At 47.1% G+C, this 18,427-nt stretch overlaps 1 protein-coding gene across 2 annotated transcripts in view; it reads right to left on the bottom strand.

Annotated features, from left to right (window-relative positions):
- Positions 1-18,427, bottom strand: part of LOC138959567 (protein virilizer homolog) — a 79,663-nt gene that overhangs the window by 5,945 nt on the left and 55,291 nt on the right. For both annotated transcript variants that reach the window (XM_070331107.1, XM_070331115.1), the window contains exons 32-38: positions 18,106-18,266; positions 16,734-16,980; positions 15,953-16,049; positions 15,362-15,644; positions 7,768-7,832; positions 5,079-5,326; positions 3,774-3,927 (exon numbers count right to left, since the gene is read on the bottom strand). In XM_070331107.1, the coding sequence (XP_070187208.1) occupies positions 3,774-3,927; positions 5,079-5,326; positions 7,768-7,832; positions 15,362-15,644; positions 15,953-16,049; positions 16,734-16,980; positions 18,106-18,266 (1,255 nt within the window). The remainder of the gene's footprint in view (positions 1-3,773; positions 3,928-5,078; positions 5,327-7,767; positions 7,833-15,361; positions 15,645-15,952; positions 16,050-16,733; positions 16,981-18,105; positions 18,267-18,427) is intronic.

Raw genomic sequence — 18,427 nt, forward strand, 5'->3', positions numbered from 1 at the left:
GAGAGAGAACAGTCCCAAAGTGATACCAGTATGTAGATATGGGGAGAGAGAACAGTCCCAAAGTGATACCAGTATGTAGATATGGGGAGAGAGAACAGTCCCAAAGTGATACCAGTATGTAGATATGGGGAGAGAGAACAGTCCCAAAGTGATACCAGTATGTAGATATGGGGAGAGAGAACAGTCCCAAAGTGATACCAGTATGTAGATATGGGGAGAGAGAACAGTCCCAAAGTGATACCAGTATGTAGATATGGGGAGAGAGAACAGTCCCAAAGTGATACCAGTATGTAGATATGGGGAGAGAGAACAGTCCCAAAGTGATACCAGTATGTAGATATGGGGAGAGAGAACAGTCCCAAAGTGATACCAGTATGTAGATATGGGGAGAGAGAACAGTCCCAAAGTGATACCAGTATGTAGATATGGGGAGAGAGAACAGTCCCAAAGTGATACCAGTATGTAGATATGGGGAGAGAGAACAGTCCCAAAGTGATACCAGTATGTAGATATGGGGAGAGAGAACAGTCCCAAAGTGATACCAGTATGTAGATATGGGGAGAGAGAACAGTCCCAAAGTGATACCAGTATGTAGATATGGGGAGAGAGAACAGTCCCAAAGTGATACCAGTATGTAGATATGGGGAGAGAGAACAGTCCCAAAGTGATACCAGTATGTAGATATGGGGAGAGAGAACAGTCCCAAAGTGATACCAGTATGTAGATATGGGGAGAGAGAACAGTCCCAAAGTGATACCAGTATGTAGATATGGGGAGAGAGAACAGTCCCAAAGTGATACCAGTATGTAGATATGGGGAGAGAGAACAGTCCCAAAGTGATACCAGTATGTAGATATGGGGAGAGAGAACAGTCCCAAAGTGATACCAGTATGTAGATATGGGGAGAGAGAACAGTCCCAAAGTGATACCAGTATGTAGATATGGGGAGAGAGAACAGTCCCAAAGTGATACCAGTATGTAGATATGGGGAGAGAGAACAGTCCCAAAGTGATACCAGTATGTAGATATGGGGAGAGAGAACAGTCCCAAAGTGATACCAGTATGTAGATATGGGGAGAGAGAACAGTCCCAAAGTGATACCAGTATGTAGATATGGGGAGAGAGAACAGTCCCAAAGTGATACCAGTATGTAGATATGGGGAGAGAGAACAGTCCCAAAGTGATACCAGTATGTAGATATGGGGAGAGAGAACAGTCCCAAAGTGATACCAGTATGTAGATATGGGGAGAGAGAACAGTCCCAAAGTGATACCAGTATGTAGATATGGGGAGAGAGAACAGTCCCAAAGTGATACCAGTATGTAGATATGGGGAGAGAGAACAGTCCCAAAGTGATACCAGTATGTAGATATGGGGAGAGAGAACAGTCCCAAAGTGATACCAGTATGTAGATATGGGGAGAGAGAACAGTCCCAAAGTGATACCAGTATGTAGATATGGGGAGAGAGAACAGTCCCAAAGTGATACCAGTATGTAGATATGGGGAGAGAGAACAGTCCCAAAGTGATACCAGTATGTAGATATGGGGAGAGAGAACAGTCCCAAAGTGATACCAGTATGTAGATATGGGGAGAGAGAACAGTCCCAAAGTGATACCAGTATGTAGATATGGGGAGAGAGAACAGTCCCAAAGTGATACCAGTATGTAGATATGGGGAGAGAGAACAGTCCCAAAGTGATACCAGTATGTAGATATGGGGAGAGAGAACAGTCCCAAAGTGATACCAGTATGTAGATATGGGGAGAGAGAACAGTCCCAAAGTGATACCAGTATGTAGATATGGGGAGAGAGAACAGTCCCAAAGTGATACCAGTATGTAGATATGGGGAGAGAGAACAGTCCCAAAGTGATACCAGTATGTAGATATGGGGAGAGAGAACAGTCCCAAAGTGATACCAGTATGTAGATATGGGGAGAGAGAACAGTCCCAAAGTGATACCAGTATGTAGATATGGGGAGAGAGAACAGTCCCAAAGTGATACCAGTATGTAGATATGGGGAGAGAGAACAGTCCCAAAGTGATACCAGTATGTAGATATGGGGAGAGAGAACAGTCCCAAAGTGATACCAGTATGTAGATATGGGGAGAGAGAACAGTCCCAAAGTGATACCAGTATGTAGATATGGGGAGAGAGAACAGTCCCAAAGTGATACCAGTATGTAGATATGGGGAGAGAGAACAGTCCCAAAGTGATACCAGTATGTAGATATGGGGAGAGAGAACAGTCCCAAAGTGATACCAGTATGTAGATATGGGGAGAGAGAACAGTCCCAAAGTGATACCAGTATGTAGATATGGGGAGAGAGAACAGTCCCAAAGTGATACCAGTATGTAGATATGGGGAGAGAGAACAGTCCCAAAGTGATACCAGTATGTAGATATGGGGAGAGAGAACAGTCCCAAAGTGATACCAGTATGTAGATATGGGGAGAGAGAACAGTCCCAAAGTGATACCAGTATGTAGATATGGGGAGAGAGAACAGTCCCAAAGTGATACCAGTATGTAGATATGGGGAGAGAGAACAGTCCCAAAGTGATACCAGTATGTAGATATGGGGAGAGAGAACAGTCCCAAAGTGATACCAGTATGTAGATATGGGGAGAGAGAACAGTCCCAAAGTGATACCAGTATGTAGATATGGGGAGAGAGAACAGTCCCAAAGTGATACCAGTATGTAGATATGGGGAGAGAGAACAGTCCCAAAGTGATACCAGGATGTAGATATGGGGAGAGAGAACAGTCCCAAAGTGATACCAGTATGTAGATATGGGGAGAGAGAACAGTCCCAAAGTGATACCAGTATGTAGATATGGGGAGAGAGAACAGTCCCAAAGTGATACCAGTATGTAGATATGGGGAGAGAGAACAGTCCCAAAGTGATACCAGTATGTAGATATGGGGAGAGAGAACAGTCCCAAAGTGATACCAGTATGTAGATATGGGGAGAGAGAACAGTCCCAAAGTGATACCAGTATGTAGATATGGGGAGAGAGAACAGTCCCAAAGTGATACCAGTATGTAGATATGGGGAGAGAGAACAGTCCCAAAGTGATACCAGTAAGTAGATATGGAGAGAGAGAACAGTCCCAAAGTGATACCAGTATGTAGATATGGGGAGAGAGAACAGTCCCAAAGTGATACCAGTATGTAGATATGGGGAGAGAGAACAGTCCCGAAAGTCAAGCAATTATCAAACCTTTTCACCCAGACTTGTCCCAAAAAGCATCAATGAATGGAGTTTCAAATAAAATGTAAAATTCTACCCCAAGCACAAACAGACCATCCACAAATCTGCCCAAATCACTGATTGCATGCCCTATTCCCAGTTTCCTTCACACTCAGGTGACTACCAGAGTTGTTCCTGGTTTCCACAAACTCTATTTGTTGACGGCCTTGACTATTTCTACCAACTGTGGTACATTTCTAACAACAATACTTGTTTGTCTAGTACTAACTGTAAAGCCTCTCCTTAATTAAGCGAACATTGAATTGGCAAGTCTCAAATAGTCATCATCTCTCTGACACCCCTGTGTGGTAACAAATATTCATATCGTATAAAAGAAAAATTCAGCGAAGTCAACTATGCGAAGTATGCTTCCCGAAGCTGGCCGCACAGAGCTTCAGCACTGAGTGTTGGATAAAAGACTTTGCCAAGTGGGCTTGGGGCTCAATTAAGGTATCTAGTGTGGAAAGCAGTGAACAGTGTAGGGCGTGGCACTAGAAGGACAGACGCAAGAGACAACACTCACAAGCAAACATGGCCATGTTGTGCCCACCCCGGGGACTGGAATCCCGACGCTGGTACTCGTTGCCCGGCGGTGTGAAGAAGCGCCCCCTGGAGGGAAAACTGCCGCGACCGCCTCGGTCCATGCCGCCACGACCGCCTCTTCCTCTCGGCATTTCCTGTGACATCACACACAACTGTCAATTTCAACCTGTCAATATGTACAATAACCTGTCAATCCCTACAATAACATTTCAATACCTACAATACCTATTTTATCAAATGTAAAAGTAAGGTGAGGTCTTAACTCACTGTCTCCCAGGTACGGATATATCCGTATCCACTCATATGGCTCTATCTGACCAGGTACGGATATATCCGTAGCCACTCATATGGCTCTATCTGACCAGGTACGGATATATCCGTACCCACTCATATGTCTCTATCTGACCTGGTACGGATATATCTGTACCCACTCTTATGGCTCTATCTGACCTGGTACGGATATATCCGTACCCACTCATATGGCTCTATCTGACTTCATATGGCTCTATCTGACCTGGTACGGATATATCTGTACCCACTAATATGGCTCTATCTGACCTGGTACGGATATATCTGTACCCACTCATATGGCTCTATCTGACTTCATATGGCTCTATCTGACCTGGTACGGATATATCCATACCCACTCATATGGCTCTATCTGACCTGGTACAGATATATTCGTACCCATTCATATGGCTCTATCTGACCTGGTACGGATATATCCGTACCCACTCATATATCCGTACCCACTCATATGGCTCTATCTGACCTGGTACGGATATATCCGTACCCACTCATATGGCTCTATCTGACCTGGTACGGATATATCCGTACCCACTCATATGGCTCTATCTGACCTGGTACGGATATATACGTACCCACTCATATGGCTCTATCTGACCAGGTACGGATATATCCGCTCGGACTGTTAGCTTCAGTCGCTTCCTGTAATGTCGATCTAACGCCTGCATTCCAGCGTGTTGATACACAGTTTCTACACAGTGACTACAATTCTGAGTGACCTGCTGCAGCACCACCGCTGGTCTCAGCAAAAAAAAACTTGGTCAACATGGGTGGCGTAGAAAGTGCTAAAGAGTGGGGGCAAGATTGTCTGTTTATAGTATCTGTAATTGACCCCTATTTCAAGATTCCTTCCTTTCTGAGACATGATTGTCTGTTTATAGTATCTGTAATTGACCCCTATTTCAAGGTTCCTTCCTTTCCAAGACATGATTGTCTCAGATGTTTAGAGGCGTTAAAGTGGGGGTTGCACCGCACTGACCTTGTCTCGTCGTTGCAGTCCCGGTCCGGGCGGTGTGGGCTGGAGAGGGGGCTGCATCTGGCCGCGGTTGTTCTCCATCTGGCCGCGGTTGTTCTCCATCTGGTTGCGGTTGTTCTCCATCTTGACGAAGTCGTCGACATGCATGGACGGAGGTCGGCTGGTGTTGGGCGGGCGAGAGCGGAAGGGGTCGTGACCCCCTCTCTGCATCATCCCCTGCGCCATGATGCCTCTCCCTCGCATGGGCGCCACTGGAATGAGTGCAAAGTGTTGTTCACACAAAAGTCTCTGTCTTAAGAGCTCCTTATTGGTTATTGTTATCAATTCGGTACATCATCCTGTGAGGTTACCGTTATGGAAATTCAGGTTGCTTTCTCATTGGGGGAAGCGAGCTGCCATACAGTACGGTGAGGTGACATACAGTACAGTGAGGTGACATACAGTACGGTGAGGTGACATACAGTACGGTGAGGTGACATACAGTAGGTGAGGTGACATACAGTACGGTGAGGTGACATACAGTACGGTGAGGTGACATACAGTACAGTGAGGTGACATACAGTACAGTGAGGTGACATACAGTACGGTGAGGTGACATACAGTACAGTGAGGTGACATACAGTACAGTGAGGTGACATACAGTACGGTGAGGTGACATACAGTACGGTGAGGTGACATACAGTACGGTGAGGTGACATACAGTACAGTGAGGTGACATACAGTACGGTGAGGTGACATACAGTACAGTGAGGTGACATACAGTACGGTGAGGTGACATACAGTACAGTGAGGTGACATACAGTACAGTGAGGTGACATACAGTACGGTGAGGTGACATACAGTACAGTGAGGTGACATACAGTACAGTGAGGTGACATACAGTACAGTGAGGTGACATACAGTACGGTGAGGTGACATACAGTACAGTGAGGTGACATACAGTACGGTGAGGTGACATACAGTACAGTGAGATGACATACAGTACGGTGAGGTGACATACAGTACGGTGAGGTGACATACAGTACGGTGAGGTGACATACAGTACAGTGAGGTGACATACAGTACAGTGAGGTGACATACAGTACAGTGAGGTGACATACAGTACAGTGAGGTGACATACAGTACAGTGACGTACATTACAGTGAGGTGACATACAGTACAGTGAGGTGACAATGTACAGTGAGGTGACATACAGTACAGTGAGGTGACATACAGTACAGTGAGGTGACATACAGTACAGTGAGGTGACATACAGTACAGTGAGGTGACATACAGTACAGTGAGGTGACATACAGTACAGTGAGGTGACATACAGTACAGTGAGGTGACATACAGTACAGTGAGGTGACATAATGTACAGTGAGGTGACATACAGTACAGTGAGGTGACATACAGTACAGTGAGGTGACATACAGTACAGTGAGGTGACATACAGTACAGTGAGGTGACATACAGTACGGTGAGGTGACATACAGTACGGTGAGGTGACATACAGTACAGTGAGGTGACATACAGTACAGTGAGGTGACATACAGTACAGTGAGGTGACATACAGTACAGTGAGGTGACATACAGTACAGTGAGGTGACATACAGTACAGTGACGTACAGTACAGTGAGGTGACATACAGTACAGTGAGGTGACATACAGTACAGTGAGGTGACATAATGTACAGTGAGGTGACATACAGTACAGTGAGGTGACATACAGTACAGTGAGGTGACATACAGTACAGTGAGGTGACATACAGTACAGTGACATACAGTACAGTGAGGTGACATACAGTACAGTGAGGTGACATACAGTACAGTGAGGTGACATACAGTACAGTGAGGTGACATACAGTACAGTGAGGTGACATACAGTACAGTGAGGTGACATACAGTACAGTGAGGTGACATACAGTACAGTGAGGTGACATACAGTACAGTGAGGTGACATACAGTACGGTGAGGTGACATACAGTACGGTGAGGTGACATACAGTACGGTGAGGTGACATACAGTACAGTGAGGTGACATACAGTACCGTGAGGTGACATACAGTACAGTGAGGTGACATACAGTACAGTGAGGTGACATACAGTACGGTGAGGTGACATACAGTACAGTGAGGTGACATACAGTACAGTGAGGTGACATACAGTACAGTGAGGTGACATACAGTACAGTGAGGTGACATACAGTACAGTGAGGTGACATACAGTACAGTGAGGTGACATACAGTACAGTGAGGTGACATACAGTACGGCGCTATCCAACTTTTTTTCCCCCTGCATGCTTGTATTCATGTTTTGAAGCCCTGAGACTTTCGCTGTGAACTTGGGATCTTTATCGTGCGCCCTGCACACGGAGCTGTTCGGACACCAAGAAAAGTCTGCACAAAGTTGGCTCTGGGAAATAAATACCTTGCCAAACGTGGGGGTCGAACCCATGCCGCTAGAGACAAATAGTTTCCAGCCAGCGTCGCTATGGACTGACCTATCTCCCCACCCCTTAGGTCTCATTCTGTACTCCTCTCTTGGAATAACACTTACTGTTGCATAATTGTTGTGTCCTTGATTTTTAAAAATGTCCTACCCTCTAAACAGACAGTTCCTGTCATTCATTAATCTTCTTGTTGGGCAAGCAGGGGGCTCCAATGATGTCCCAGAGGAACGACGCATTGCGAGCAAAGAAGAGAAGCAACTCACCAAACGGCTTCTTGCCAGGACGACCTCTGTTGATGTTGATGACTTCCTGGGACTTGCGACGATCCCTGAAAGCAAGGAGTGACATGTATGAATGCATACATCAGCTGTTTGTGATCTGTGGGGGACACTCACTTTGATTGTATATTAACCAACATGGGCGTTAGTATGCTAATGCTACTTGTTCAAGCAAAGCTCCTTGTATCAAGACAAAGCTCCTTGTATCAAGACAAAGCTCCTTGTATCAAGCAAAGCTCCTTGTATCAAGACAAAGCTCCTTGTATCAAGACAAAGCTCCTTGTCTCAAGCAAAGCTCCTTGTCTCAAGACAAAGCTCCTTGTCTCAAGACAAAGCTCCTTGTCTCAAGACAAAGCTCCTTGTCTCAAGACAAAGCTCCTTGTCTCAAGCAAAGCTCCTTGTATCAAGACAAAGCTCCTTGTATCAAGACAAAGCTCCTTGTATCAAGACAAAGCTCCTTGTATCAAGACAAAGCTCCTTGTATCAAGACAAAGCTCCTTGTATCAAGACAAATCAAAAAACAGATAGACTGCTAGCGATCCAAAATTCAGAAAGTCAAACAAGTCGCGTAAGGCGAAATTACTACATTTAGTCAAGCTGTGGAACTCACAGAATGAAACTGAACGTAGTCCGCCGCTAGTGCAAAAGGCAGTGAAAGTGACGAGCCTGTTTGGCGCGGTAGCGGTTGCGCTGTGCTTCATAGCACGCTTTACTGCACCTCTCTTCGTTTTAACTTTCTGAGCGTGTTTTAAATCCAAACATATCATATCTATATGTTTTTGGAATCAGGAAACGACAAGAAATAAGATGAAATTGTTTTGAAATCGATTTTGGAAATTTAATTTTGATCATAATTTTTATATTTTTAATTTTCAGAGCTTGTTTTTAATCGAAAATTTTATAAGTAAATTTTGATTTGATTAATATACTTACCCGACTCACATTTAGCATTAACTTCAGATTAATAGCTTGGACACTGAACTACGCTTCACCCCTAAGGGGGAAGAAACCCCTTAAAAAAGAACGGCCTTGACTCAACCCAAGTTAACCAGAGTCAAGGTCATACCGCTCTCGCGACCTATCACGCGAGACCCAACCGCCGCCATGTTAGAAACGTCACTCCTACTGAAATGATCTGTTCTTTTTTATGGAAACCCTAAGCGGGGTAGGCGGGAGGGTATTAACGATGTGAGTCGGGTAAGTATATTAATCAAATCAAAATTTACTTATAAAATTTTCGATTAAATTACATATCTTAACCCGACTCACATTTAGCAGATTGCTAATGTAGGTGGCGGGTACTTACTCTATGATCTTGGAAGAACCTGTCCTGCGGCTACCACAGCCGGTAAGGAGTTGGTCCCATCTTGCCGCTTACTTGCAATGTCACGCAAGTAAAAATTTATGAAGACGTCTTCAGACGCCCAATACGCAGCGTCAAGTACTTCAGAAAGCCTTCCTGACTGTAGTACGGCCAAAGACGAGGCCCAGGCTCTCGCCTCATGAGTACGTGCAGACGACATGGGGAGAACGGACTGCCCCCCCCCTTTTCCTTTCTGCCACCATTCATATGCTTGTTTTATGAGTGTGGCGATCCACCTAGCCAAAGTCACCCGTGACAGGTCTCTGTTCCGAGCAGTATTGAGTGAGATAAACAGAAGTCTCTGTTCTTTAGCTCTTAACGGAGCAGTCCTAGACAAATAGCTGCTAAGTGTTCGCACTGGACAATTTGTCATGTCAGGGTCGCCTGGTGCTAGTATGGTGGACAAAGACGGAATCCTGATAACGGGAGCAGGATGGTGAGGCTTTTGATTTTTTGCTAAGAAATCAGGTCTAAAACGAAGGGAGATAGAGCCGTCACTCTCAACAGAGATGTCTTTTGGAAGGCCTGAGAGCGCGTGTACTTCGCTGCTCCGTCTAGCTGTAGCCAGTAAAGTGAGCAGAAGAGCTTTACGCGTAAGATTATGGAGACTTGCCAAATGTAAAGGTTCAAAATCCGAAGATCTCAAGAAGTTCAAAACTAGAAACAGATCCCAGGCTGGGACTGGAGTCTTTGTCTTAACAAAATCCAATGCAGCGCCCCTTAACACGCTTGCAATAACTCCACCCAGGGAAATAGTGCGACCTAATTGCTTTAAGGTGGACGAAATCGCTGATCTCCTGACCTTAAGAGATGATGGGGACTTGCCTTGGGAGGCCAACCAAGACAAATGATTTGCTACCTGCATTGACCGAGGAGATGTAGCTTCGACCCCATTATCTGCGCACCATGCTACCCATGCAGACCAGTGTGAGGTGTAAACCGAGCTAGTAGACTGCCTGTGAGCCTTTTGAACCAGATCCAAAGTCCCTTCAGAAGCACCTGAGCGACGCAAAGATTTTCTCAAAGTCTCCACGCGTGAAGGCGCAGAGCCTGCGGATTCTCGTGAAGAACGCCCGTGCGTGGTTGTAGCAGATCTCCCTTCTCTAGGTTTAGCGGAATGGGAGGACCTACTGTGAGACGAAGCAGGTCCGGAAACCAATGTTGGCTTGTCCACATTGGAGCCACCAGAATGAGGGACGGGCGTTCCATCTCGACCTTTCTGAGTACCCTGCCCAGCAGTTGAAACGGAGGGAAGGCGTACGCCGTGAGATCCGACCAGTTGATCTCCAGAGCGTTTGTCTTCCACGCTTCCGGATCGGGAAACGGGGAGACAAATACTGGCAGTCTCCGGGAAAACCTCGTAGCGAACAGATCGACTACAGGTTTTTCGACCTGAACCCACAATCTCTGAAGTGCATGGTGGGTGATCGTCCACTCCGTGTGCAACACACTGGACGAACGGCTGAGAGCATCGGCTAAAACATTGAGCCGACCCGGTAGGAACTTCGCCGACAGAGTGATCTGATGTTGAGCACACCACCGCAGGATCTGACAAGTTCTGACTGAGAGTGTTTGCGACCGTGAACCGCCCTGCTTGTTCACATAGGCCGCTACCGTGGTGTTGTCGGTATGTAGCCGAACATGCTTTCCGACAACGGCAGGGAAGAAGCTCCGAAGCCCCAAAAAGACTGCCTCCAACTCCAACACATTGATGTGAGACCGGGCTTGACTCTCTGGCCAAGTCCCCGAGGCCGTGAGCTGTGCAAGATGAGCACCCCAGCCCACCCGAGACGCATCTGTGAACATGTCGACCTCCGGAGGAGGAAGCACAATCGGAACTCCCAGAAACAAGCCTGCCTGTAACCACTGATTTGTGGTGTGTCGAATCCAGCTGTGTATCTGAACAGAGACATCCCAGCCCTGGTAAGCCGGATTCCACTCTGAGTTGAGTGCAGCCTGAAACGGCCTCTTGCATACTCTCCCCAGCGGAATGAGAGTGGCCATAGATTCCATCTGTCCTAAGGCGGACGCCAAGACCCTGACCTTGGCCTGTTTCTGAGACCTGAGAGACCTGAGTAGGTCTTGAAGCTTGTTGACTCTTCTCAGTGAGGGACGAACTGACCATGCCACCGTATCGAAGGTCATCCCTAGATACGTGAAGTTTTGTGACGGTATCAGCTCTGATTTGCTCTGGTTGATCTGAAAACCTAGATCGTTTGCCTGATCCAACACTGCCTGCGTGTGAAGACTGCAAGACTGCTGGTTCTGATTTAGTACGAGCCAATCGTCTAAATATGCACGCAGACGAATGCCTTTTTGTCTGACCAGAGAACAAAGTTGTCGTGTCACCATTGTGAAGACCCAAGGGGCCAGAGACAAGCCGAAGGGGAGAGCCCTGAACTGATAAATGTCTGTTGCCCACCGAAATCTGAGCCACTTTCGATCTGACGGATGCATGAGTATATGAAAATACGCATCCGTCAGATCTATTGATGTTGCCCAATCCCCCGGTCTGAGTGCCTCCCGAACAGAAAAGGGAGTCTCCATGGTAAACCGAATCTCCCGGAGGAATTTGTTCAATGGGGACAGGTCTAAGACTGGACGCCACCCTCCCGAGCTCTTTGGGACTACAAATATCCTCCCGTAAAAACCCGGGGAGTTGTGGTCTGAAACAACTTCCACTGCTTCCTTTTGAAGAAGAGCAGCGATTTCCAACTGAATTGTGGCCTTTGCCTCTGGTTTTGTCGGAAATTTGAACGCAGGAGGTGTTCTGGTTAGAGGCGCTTTCTCCTCTTTCCAGAGCAGCCTGAACCCCGAACGTACTATCCCCACGATCCACTGACTGTTTACATGCTGTAACCAGTAGGGAAGGGCCCGGGAGGGGCCGCCCGCCACCAAAAGGGTGGGGGCTGCGGGGATGAGTAGCTCGGGGCCTCGTCATTGGGGGTTAGGTTTTCGACCCGACCCCCTAGCATTGCCGAAAGACGGCTTCTTCTTGGGGTAAGGCGCGCCCCTGCCTCTACCCCTAAAAGAGGACTGTGAATGCTGAGAGCCGCGTCCTCGATTAGCAGAAGTGAAAGAAGCTTTAGGAGGACCCTGTTGTTTGGCCTGAGGCTTAGCGAAACCGTGTTGGGCAAGCTTTGCGATCGCTAAGTCCTTAGCGTTTTGTGTTTGTTTGTCAAGCGCGTCAAGTGAAGGTTGACCAAGCAAAGAACCCTCTGTGAAAGGGGAGACCTTGAGCAAGTCCAAAGTAGACTTATCTTGAATTCTGGAGCCAGACAAGAAAGCGTCCCTGCGTGTGTAAACCGCATGAGCGTACAACCGTGCCGCGACTGTCATTTGTTCGGCTGAAACCTTCGCCAAAGATGCCAGGAGTATGGGCACGTCTTTCACGCTAGCGTCGTTTCGAAATTCGAAAGGATCCAACGACACCGCGATCGACCGAGAAAGAGATCTGAGAAGTGTCTCTGAAAGGGAAGCAAGTTCCAACGAGTATCTTCCCGTCTCTTCCAAACCAATCAAAGCGCCTTCAGAGTAAGCACAAGTTTTGTCAAAACGATAGACATCCTCTCTGAGATTAGCCAACTCCGGAGTGACCGGAATGCACTCCCGTCTCTTCCAAACCAATCAAAGCGCCTTCAGAGTAAGCACAAGTTTTGTCAAAACGATAGACATCCTCTCTGAGATTAGCCAACTCCGGAGTGACCGGAAGCGGTGCACTCGGCAAAGCGTAAGTCTCGATAAGGCTGTGGTGGCGACGGGAGAGAGCAAACTTGCGTGCATGAAAAGAAGTGCTCGCCATCCGTAACTGGCCTGAGGCAAGCCATGGCTGAGCAGAATCAGGCGCCTGACCGTGTGCCGCCAGTAAAGGCACAGTATCCACAGGCAAGCTATTCTCAGAACCCGAAGTTCTAGCCAGCACCTTGGAAAGTTCGTAGGCAACAGAAGGAGACTCGCTAAAACGATATCCCTGAACTTCCGTTAAGGCAGGGCGGAAATCACCGACCGCTGAGGGTGGTGGTGCCGCAGAGCTTGTCATAGCTGTCACCCCTTCAGCGAAGTACTTAGCAGACACCTGAGCTGCAGTAACCATAGCTGGTTTAAGTCTGAGTGACAACTTGACATCAACTTCCTCCTCAGAAAGTGAGTGAGAATCGTCGACCTCCGAATCTGCTGTGGCTGTACCGTGAAAGTCACTGTGACTAGCTGCGTCACTAAAACGATCCACCACAGGCGAGGCTGATTGCAAAACGGACGGACCGTGCAAAGCCTGCCCGAAAGCAGCTTCCTGCCCAGAGGGAGGAAGTTGAGACTTGTATACATTCACCGGAGACATACCAGTCTGCCTGTGAGTACAACTGTCTCGTTGTCCGGTGTCGACCCCCCGTGAGTTCCGCTTACTAAGAGCGATAGCCTCCGGGAGAGTCGAACTTTCACTCCCCAGCCTCGGCGGGGGAGCTACTAGTTCCGGCCCAACTTGTTGTCCGGTGTTGACCCCCCATGAGTTCCGCCTCTTATAAAGAGCGATAGCCTCCGGGAAAGTCAAACTTTCACCCCCCAGCCGCGGCGGGGGGGCTACTAGTTCCGGCCCAACTTGAACACTTTCACCAGAGAACCTGGCTACCGGTGAACTTGACAAACCTGAAGAGCGTGAAACCGCCCCTTGAATGAAGCAATCACCCTGCTCTGCGTGCACGTCGGCCGACGTGATAGTGCATGACGGCGGAGCCTTAGCGTAAGCCAGCGAAGCCACTCCGCCCACCCCCGCTGGGAGCGAGTGTAACTCTTTACGAGTAGCATGCAAATCGGCTGCAAACTGCTGTTGTTGTGCAAACATGTTATTCATATTGACAGAAAACTTCTCAAAAAGGGAGGAAAAATCATCTTTAGTCTTGTCTTTACCACTACGTCTCTTCTTGGCTGAAGGAGCCTTACTTTTAGCTTCTTTCAGTACGGGCATGACTGGGCTATCGGGGTCCGAAATATTAACGGACATGGTAGTTTGAGAAACTGGGTCATGAACTGAGACGGTAGTAACTTTGCCTGTCTCTTTAAGTGCGTCCTTACTAGGCGAACACTCAGCAGCCATTTGCCTAGTCTGAGGCTTCTTTCTCTCTTTGTCAGCCATAGCTGACGAAAACAAACAGTCTAAGAAACGTAAACACGAAACAGACTGCAAGACGGAGAAAGACACAAACGAACAGGAGCCGAACAAATTAGAAAGAGCTCACCCAATCTTGCTTAGGCAGGGACCTGTAGAACGGGGTGAAAATACTGCTTGAAAAACAGTAGTAGGCTGAAAGCCTGTAGCGTAGCTGTGAAAACACGTCCGAGCTGATCGGAGGCTGAAGTAGGAGTGACGTTTCTAACATGGCGGCGGTTGGGTCTCGCGTGATAGGTCGCGAGAGCGGTATGACCTTGACTCTGGTTAACTTGGGTTGAGTCAAGGCCGTTCTTTTTTAAGGGGTTTCTTCCCCCTTAGGGGTGAAGCGTAGTTCAGTGTCCAAGCTATTAATCTGAAGTTAATGCTAAATGTGAGTCGGGTTAAGATATGTAATTTAATCCAAATATAACATATTTATATATTTTTGGAATCAGAACATGATGAACGTAAATTTGGATCGTTTTATAAAACGTTTTTTTTTTTTTTTACAATTTTCAGATTTGTAATGACCAAAGTCATTAATTCATTTTTAAGCCACCAAGCTGAAATGCAATACCAAAGTCCGGCCTTCGTCGAAGATTGCTTGGCCAAAATTTCAATCAATTTGATTAAAAAATGAGGGTGTGACAGTGCCGCCTCAACTTTTACAAAAAGCCGGATATGACGTCATCAAAGACATTTATCGAAAAAATGAAAAAAACGTCCGGGGATATCATTCCCAGGAACTCTCATGTAAAATTTCATAAAGATTGGTCCAGTAGTTTAGTCTGAATCGCTCTACACACACACACGCACAGACAGACAGACAGACAGACACACACAGACACATACATCACACCCTCGTCTCGATTCCCCCCTCTACGTTAAAACATTTAGTCAAAACTTGACTAAATGTAAAAACAAGAACTTTTGTCCAATAACCTACAATTCTTGTTTTTTTGATTTTGTATGAAGAGAAGACTCTAAACATTTAACAAACAAGCACAACTACAAGAAAGAAGCAGGAGAAGCAAGAAAAGTAAAGACAAGCCTGAAGAGCCACGGTTTCCCACCTGGGTCGTTTGGGTCGCACAATGTCTTCCTGTCGCTCCTCTGTGTCCTTCTTCAGCTCTTCCTCAATGTCAAGGTCAGGCAGGTAGCGCTTGCACAAGGCCACAAGGTCACACTTGATGACCTCTGGCTCGGCGTCAGGTTCTTCCAGGGCTGGATTGGCCAGCCAGCAGTTGGCGCTCAGTCGGTCGTCGTCGCTGTCGGTCAGTGTGTACACGCTGCGCTGGGCGAACAACTCCTTCAGCGAGATGGATGGCGGCAGAGTGACTTCCCATTGGTCTGAACCTGTGGATCAGAGTGTGAAAACTTTAGTGATTGAGGCTGTTTCACCAGTTCTTGTCAACAGAAAGGGGGCTTGTAACTGTATCATTGCAATAGAGTGATTATAACAAATATTATCAAGCATTTGAATTCTGTGGGGCAAAGTTTTTCCATAGTATTTTTCCTTTCACTCAGAAACATCAGGGCACTACTCAAATTTGCAAAAAAACATTCTAATCTAGTTTAGTCTCTTACTTTTTTTTTACAATTTTATCTTTTTGTTGTTTTGGTTTTAGTTTACAATTCCTATGACATTTGAAACGTGAACCCACCTGCTCCAATGGCGGAGTTTGTGTCACGTAACAGTGACATGACGAAGGTGATGCTCTCCGACAGGCTCTCCAGGGCTTCCTCTTCTTTCGCCATGTCCTGCACAACACGTAACATCATTAACCATCAGATACACAATCACACACACCTTACACTCACAATCACTGCTTCATCACAGAAGGGACTTTCATAAAATAAGGCGATGGAAAAAAGTTTGGGGTGTATGTGTACAGTCTGGACATGAGTTAATCGTCTCAATAATGGCCTTGGTGGCTTCTGGAACTACGGATTTCCACAAAAACGTGGAAGAGTCTACACTATCTTCCTCCCCAGGGTTATTCTGAGGCCTCGCTCTTGGGTCATTGACGCATGCATTTTTGATCTGACGCATTTGTCCTCCTCCCCCCCCCCCCCTCACACCAAATTCAATATGAGTCTCCTCCCCCCCCCCCCCCCCCTCACACCAAATTCAATATGAGTAGATCCTGCAGGGAACCAAACTGAACATAATCCTTCCTCAGCTTCCAAACATACTCTTTCTGTCCATGAAAAGGGCTTTCCCAACTGATCTCTTGCTACACCCGCACACACACACATCACTTCCCATCCAACTCAACCCTACCTCCAGGTCTTGCAGGGGGTGGTGCCTGTTGGGGACACACACCCCCACACCCCCACCCACACCCACCCACAACCACACACACCCACCCACACACACCCACACACACACACCGACACACACACACACACACACACATCACTTCCCATCCCACTCAAACTTACCTCCAGGTCTTGCAAGGGGTGGTGCCTGTTTGGGGCCCAGTCCAGGATGTGCATGAGCTGGGCGCGGGTCAGGGTTCGAGTCCTGGAGAGGGCCAGCCCGTCCTGAGCCACCTCGCAGGTGGTCAGCAGTCGCAGCAGCTCCAGGATGGTGGAGAGAGTGGAGAGGCAGTCGGAGCTGTCCTTGCTGAACGTCTCGTTGATGTGCCGCAGGATGCTCGGCAACGCGCCAGAGTTGCTCTCCAGACCTCTGCACACAATAGTAATTGCTGCTTACACACAATGGCCTTTTCACAAATTAATTACTGAGGAAATAAACAAACTTGCATCGGCCTTGAATAGCAATATCAGCTGAAGAGATGATAAAAAATAAAAACCAACCAACCAACCAACCAATTAACCAATCACAAATCACTTCATCAACAAAAATAACATTATACAAAAAATATAAGCTGTCATGATGTTGGTTTTTGGTATGTGTTCAAGTGGAGGACTGTCTCGCCCTGTGTAGCACCTGGCCCTGTGTAGCACCTGGCCCTGTGTAGCACCTGGCCCTGTGTAGCACCAGGCCCTGTGTAACACCTGGCCCTGTGTAGCACCTGGCCCTGTGTAGCACCTGGCCCTGTGTAACACCTGGCCCTGTGTAGCACCTGGCCCTGTGTAGCACCTGGCCCTGTGTAACACCTGGCCCTGTGTAACACCTGGCCCTGTGTAGCACCTGGCCCTGTGTAACACCAGGCCCTGTGTAACACCAGGCCCTGTGTAGCACCTGGCCCTGTGTAGCACCAGGCCCTGTGTAACACCAGGCCAGACATGAGATGGTCAACTGAATTGTTTAATCAAGGAAGTCTGTGCCTGTAAAGTTATAGGCAGTTGTAAAATCTGTGCGCACAGGATCTGTAAGACTCAGGAGAAATTGCTAGAAGTTTATGTCTCTTCAAAAGGTTACCCTTCGCTCAAAACGACACTGTAAGATATATGAGAATCTGACAGAACAAGGTGTCCTTGAGACTGTGGAGACATTGATAGAGAGCTCATCCTTTCAATAATAATAATAATAATAAGGGTATTTATATGGCACAAATCCTAACATAGTTCTAAGCGCCTTACAAACATGAGCACACACAAAAATCAAAATAAATCACAAATTATCATGTTTTTTCCAATTTGAGTTATTGCTTGTTTACTTCTGATGCACTAAAGGATGCTGCTCGGCGCTACTGAATTGTTTTCTCATCTGTTGATAAGGGAGGGAAGTAAGAACAACTTTTCTGTCTGTTGCAAATCTGCGAACAAGAGAATCAAAAAACAAATACTGAATGTATAGTCTTGTTTTTTCAGTCTGAATTTTGGATTTCTGCGAAGAGACACATACACTTTGAGCTGGAAGAAGCCGTAGTCGTGTTCGGTGAGCATGACGAGAGTGCGGACACAGGGCAGCAGGGAGGCATAGGAGTGGCTGGGGTTGCTGATGTGTTCCAACAGCGCCGCCACGATCTGTGCCATCACCTCTTTGTCTGGCAGGGTGCACGCCAACTGAAACACACGCTGAGTGTTACACCCGTCATTGTCTGGCAAGGTACACACCAACTGAAACACACTCTGAGTGTTACACTGTCATCATGAAACACACGCTGAGTGTTACACCGTCATTATGAAACACACGCTGAGTGTTACACCGTCATTATGAAACACAG

Source organism: Littorina saxatilis, linkage group LG1 (assembly GCF_037325665.1).
Source record: "Littorina saxatilis isolate snail1 linkage group LG1, US_GU_Lsax_2.0, whole genome shotgun sequence".
Lineage (NCBI taxonomy): Eukaryota > Metazoa > Mollusca > Gastropoda > Littorinimorpha > Littorinidae > Littorina > Littorina saxatilis.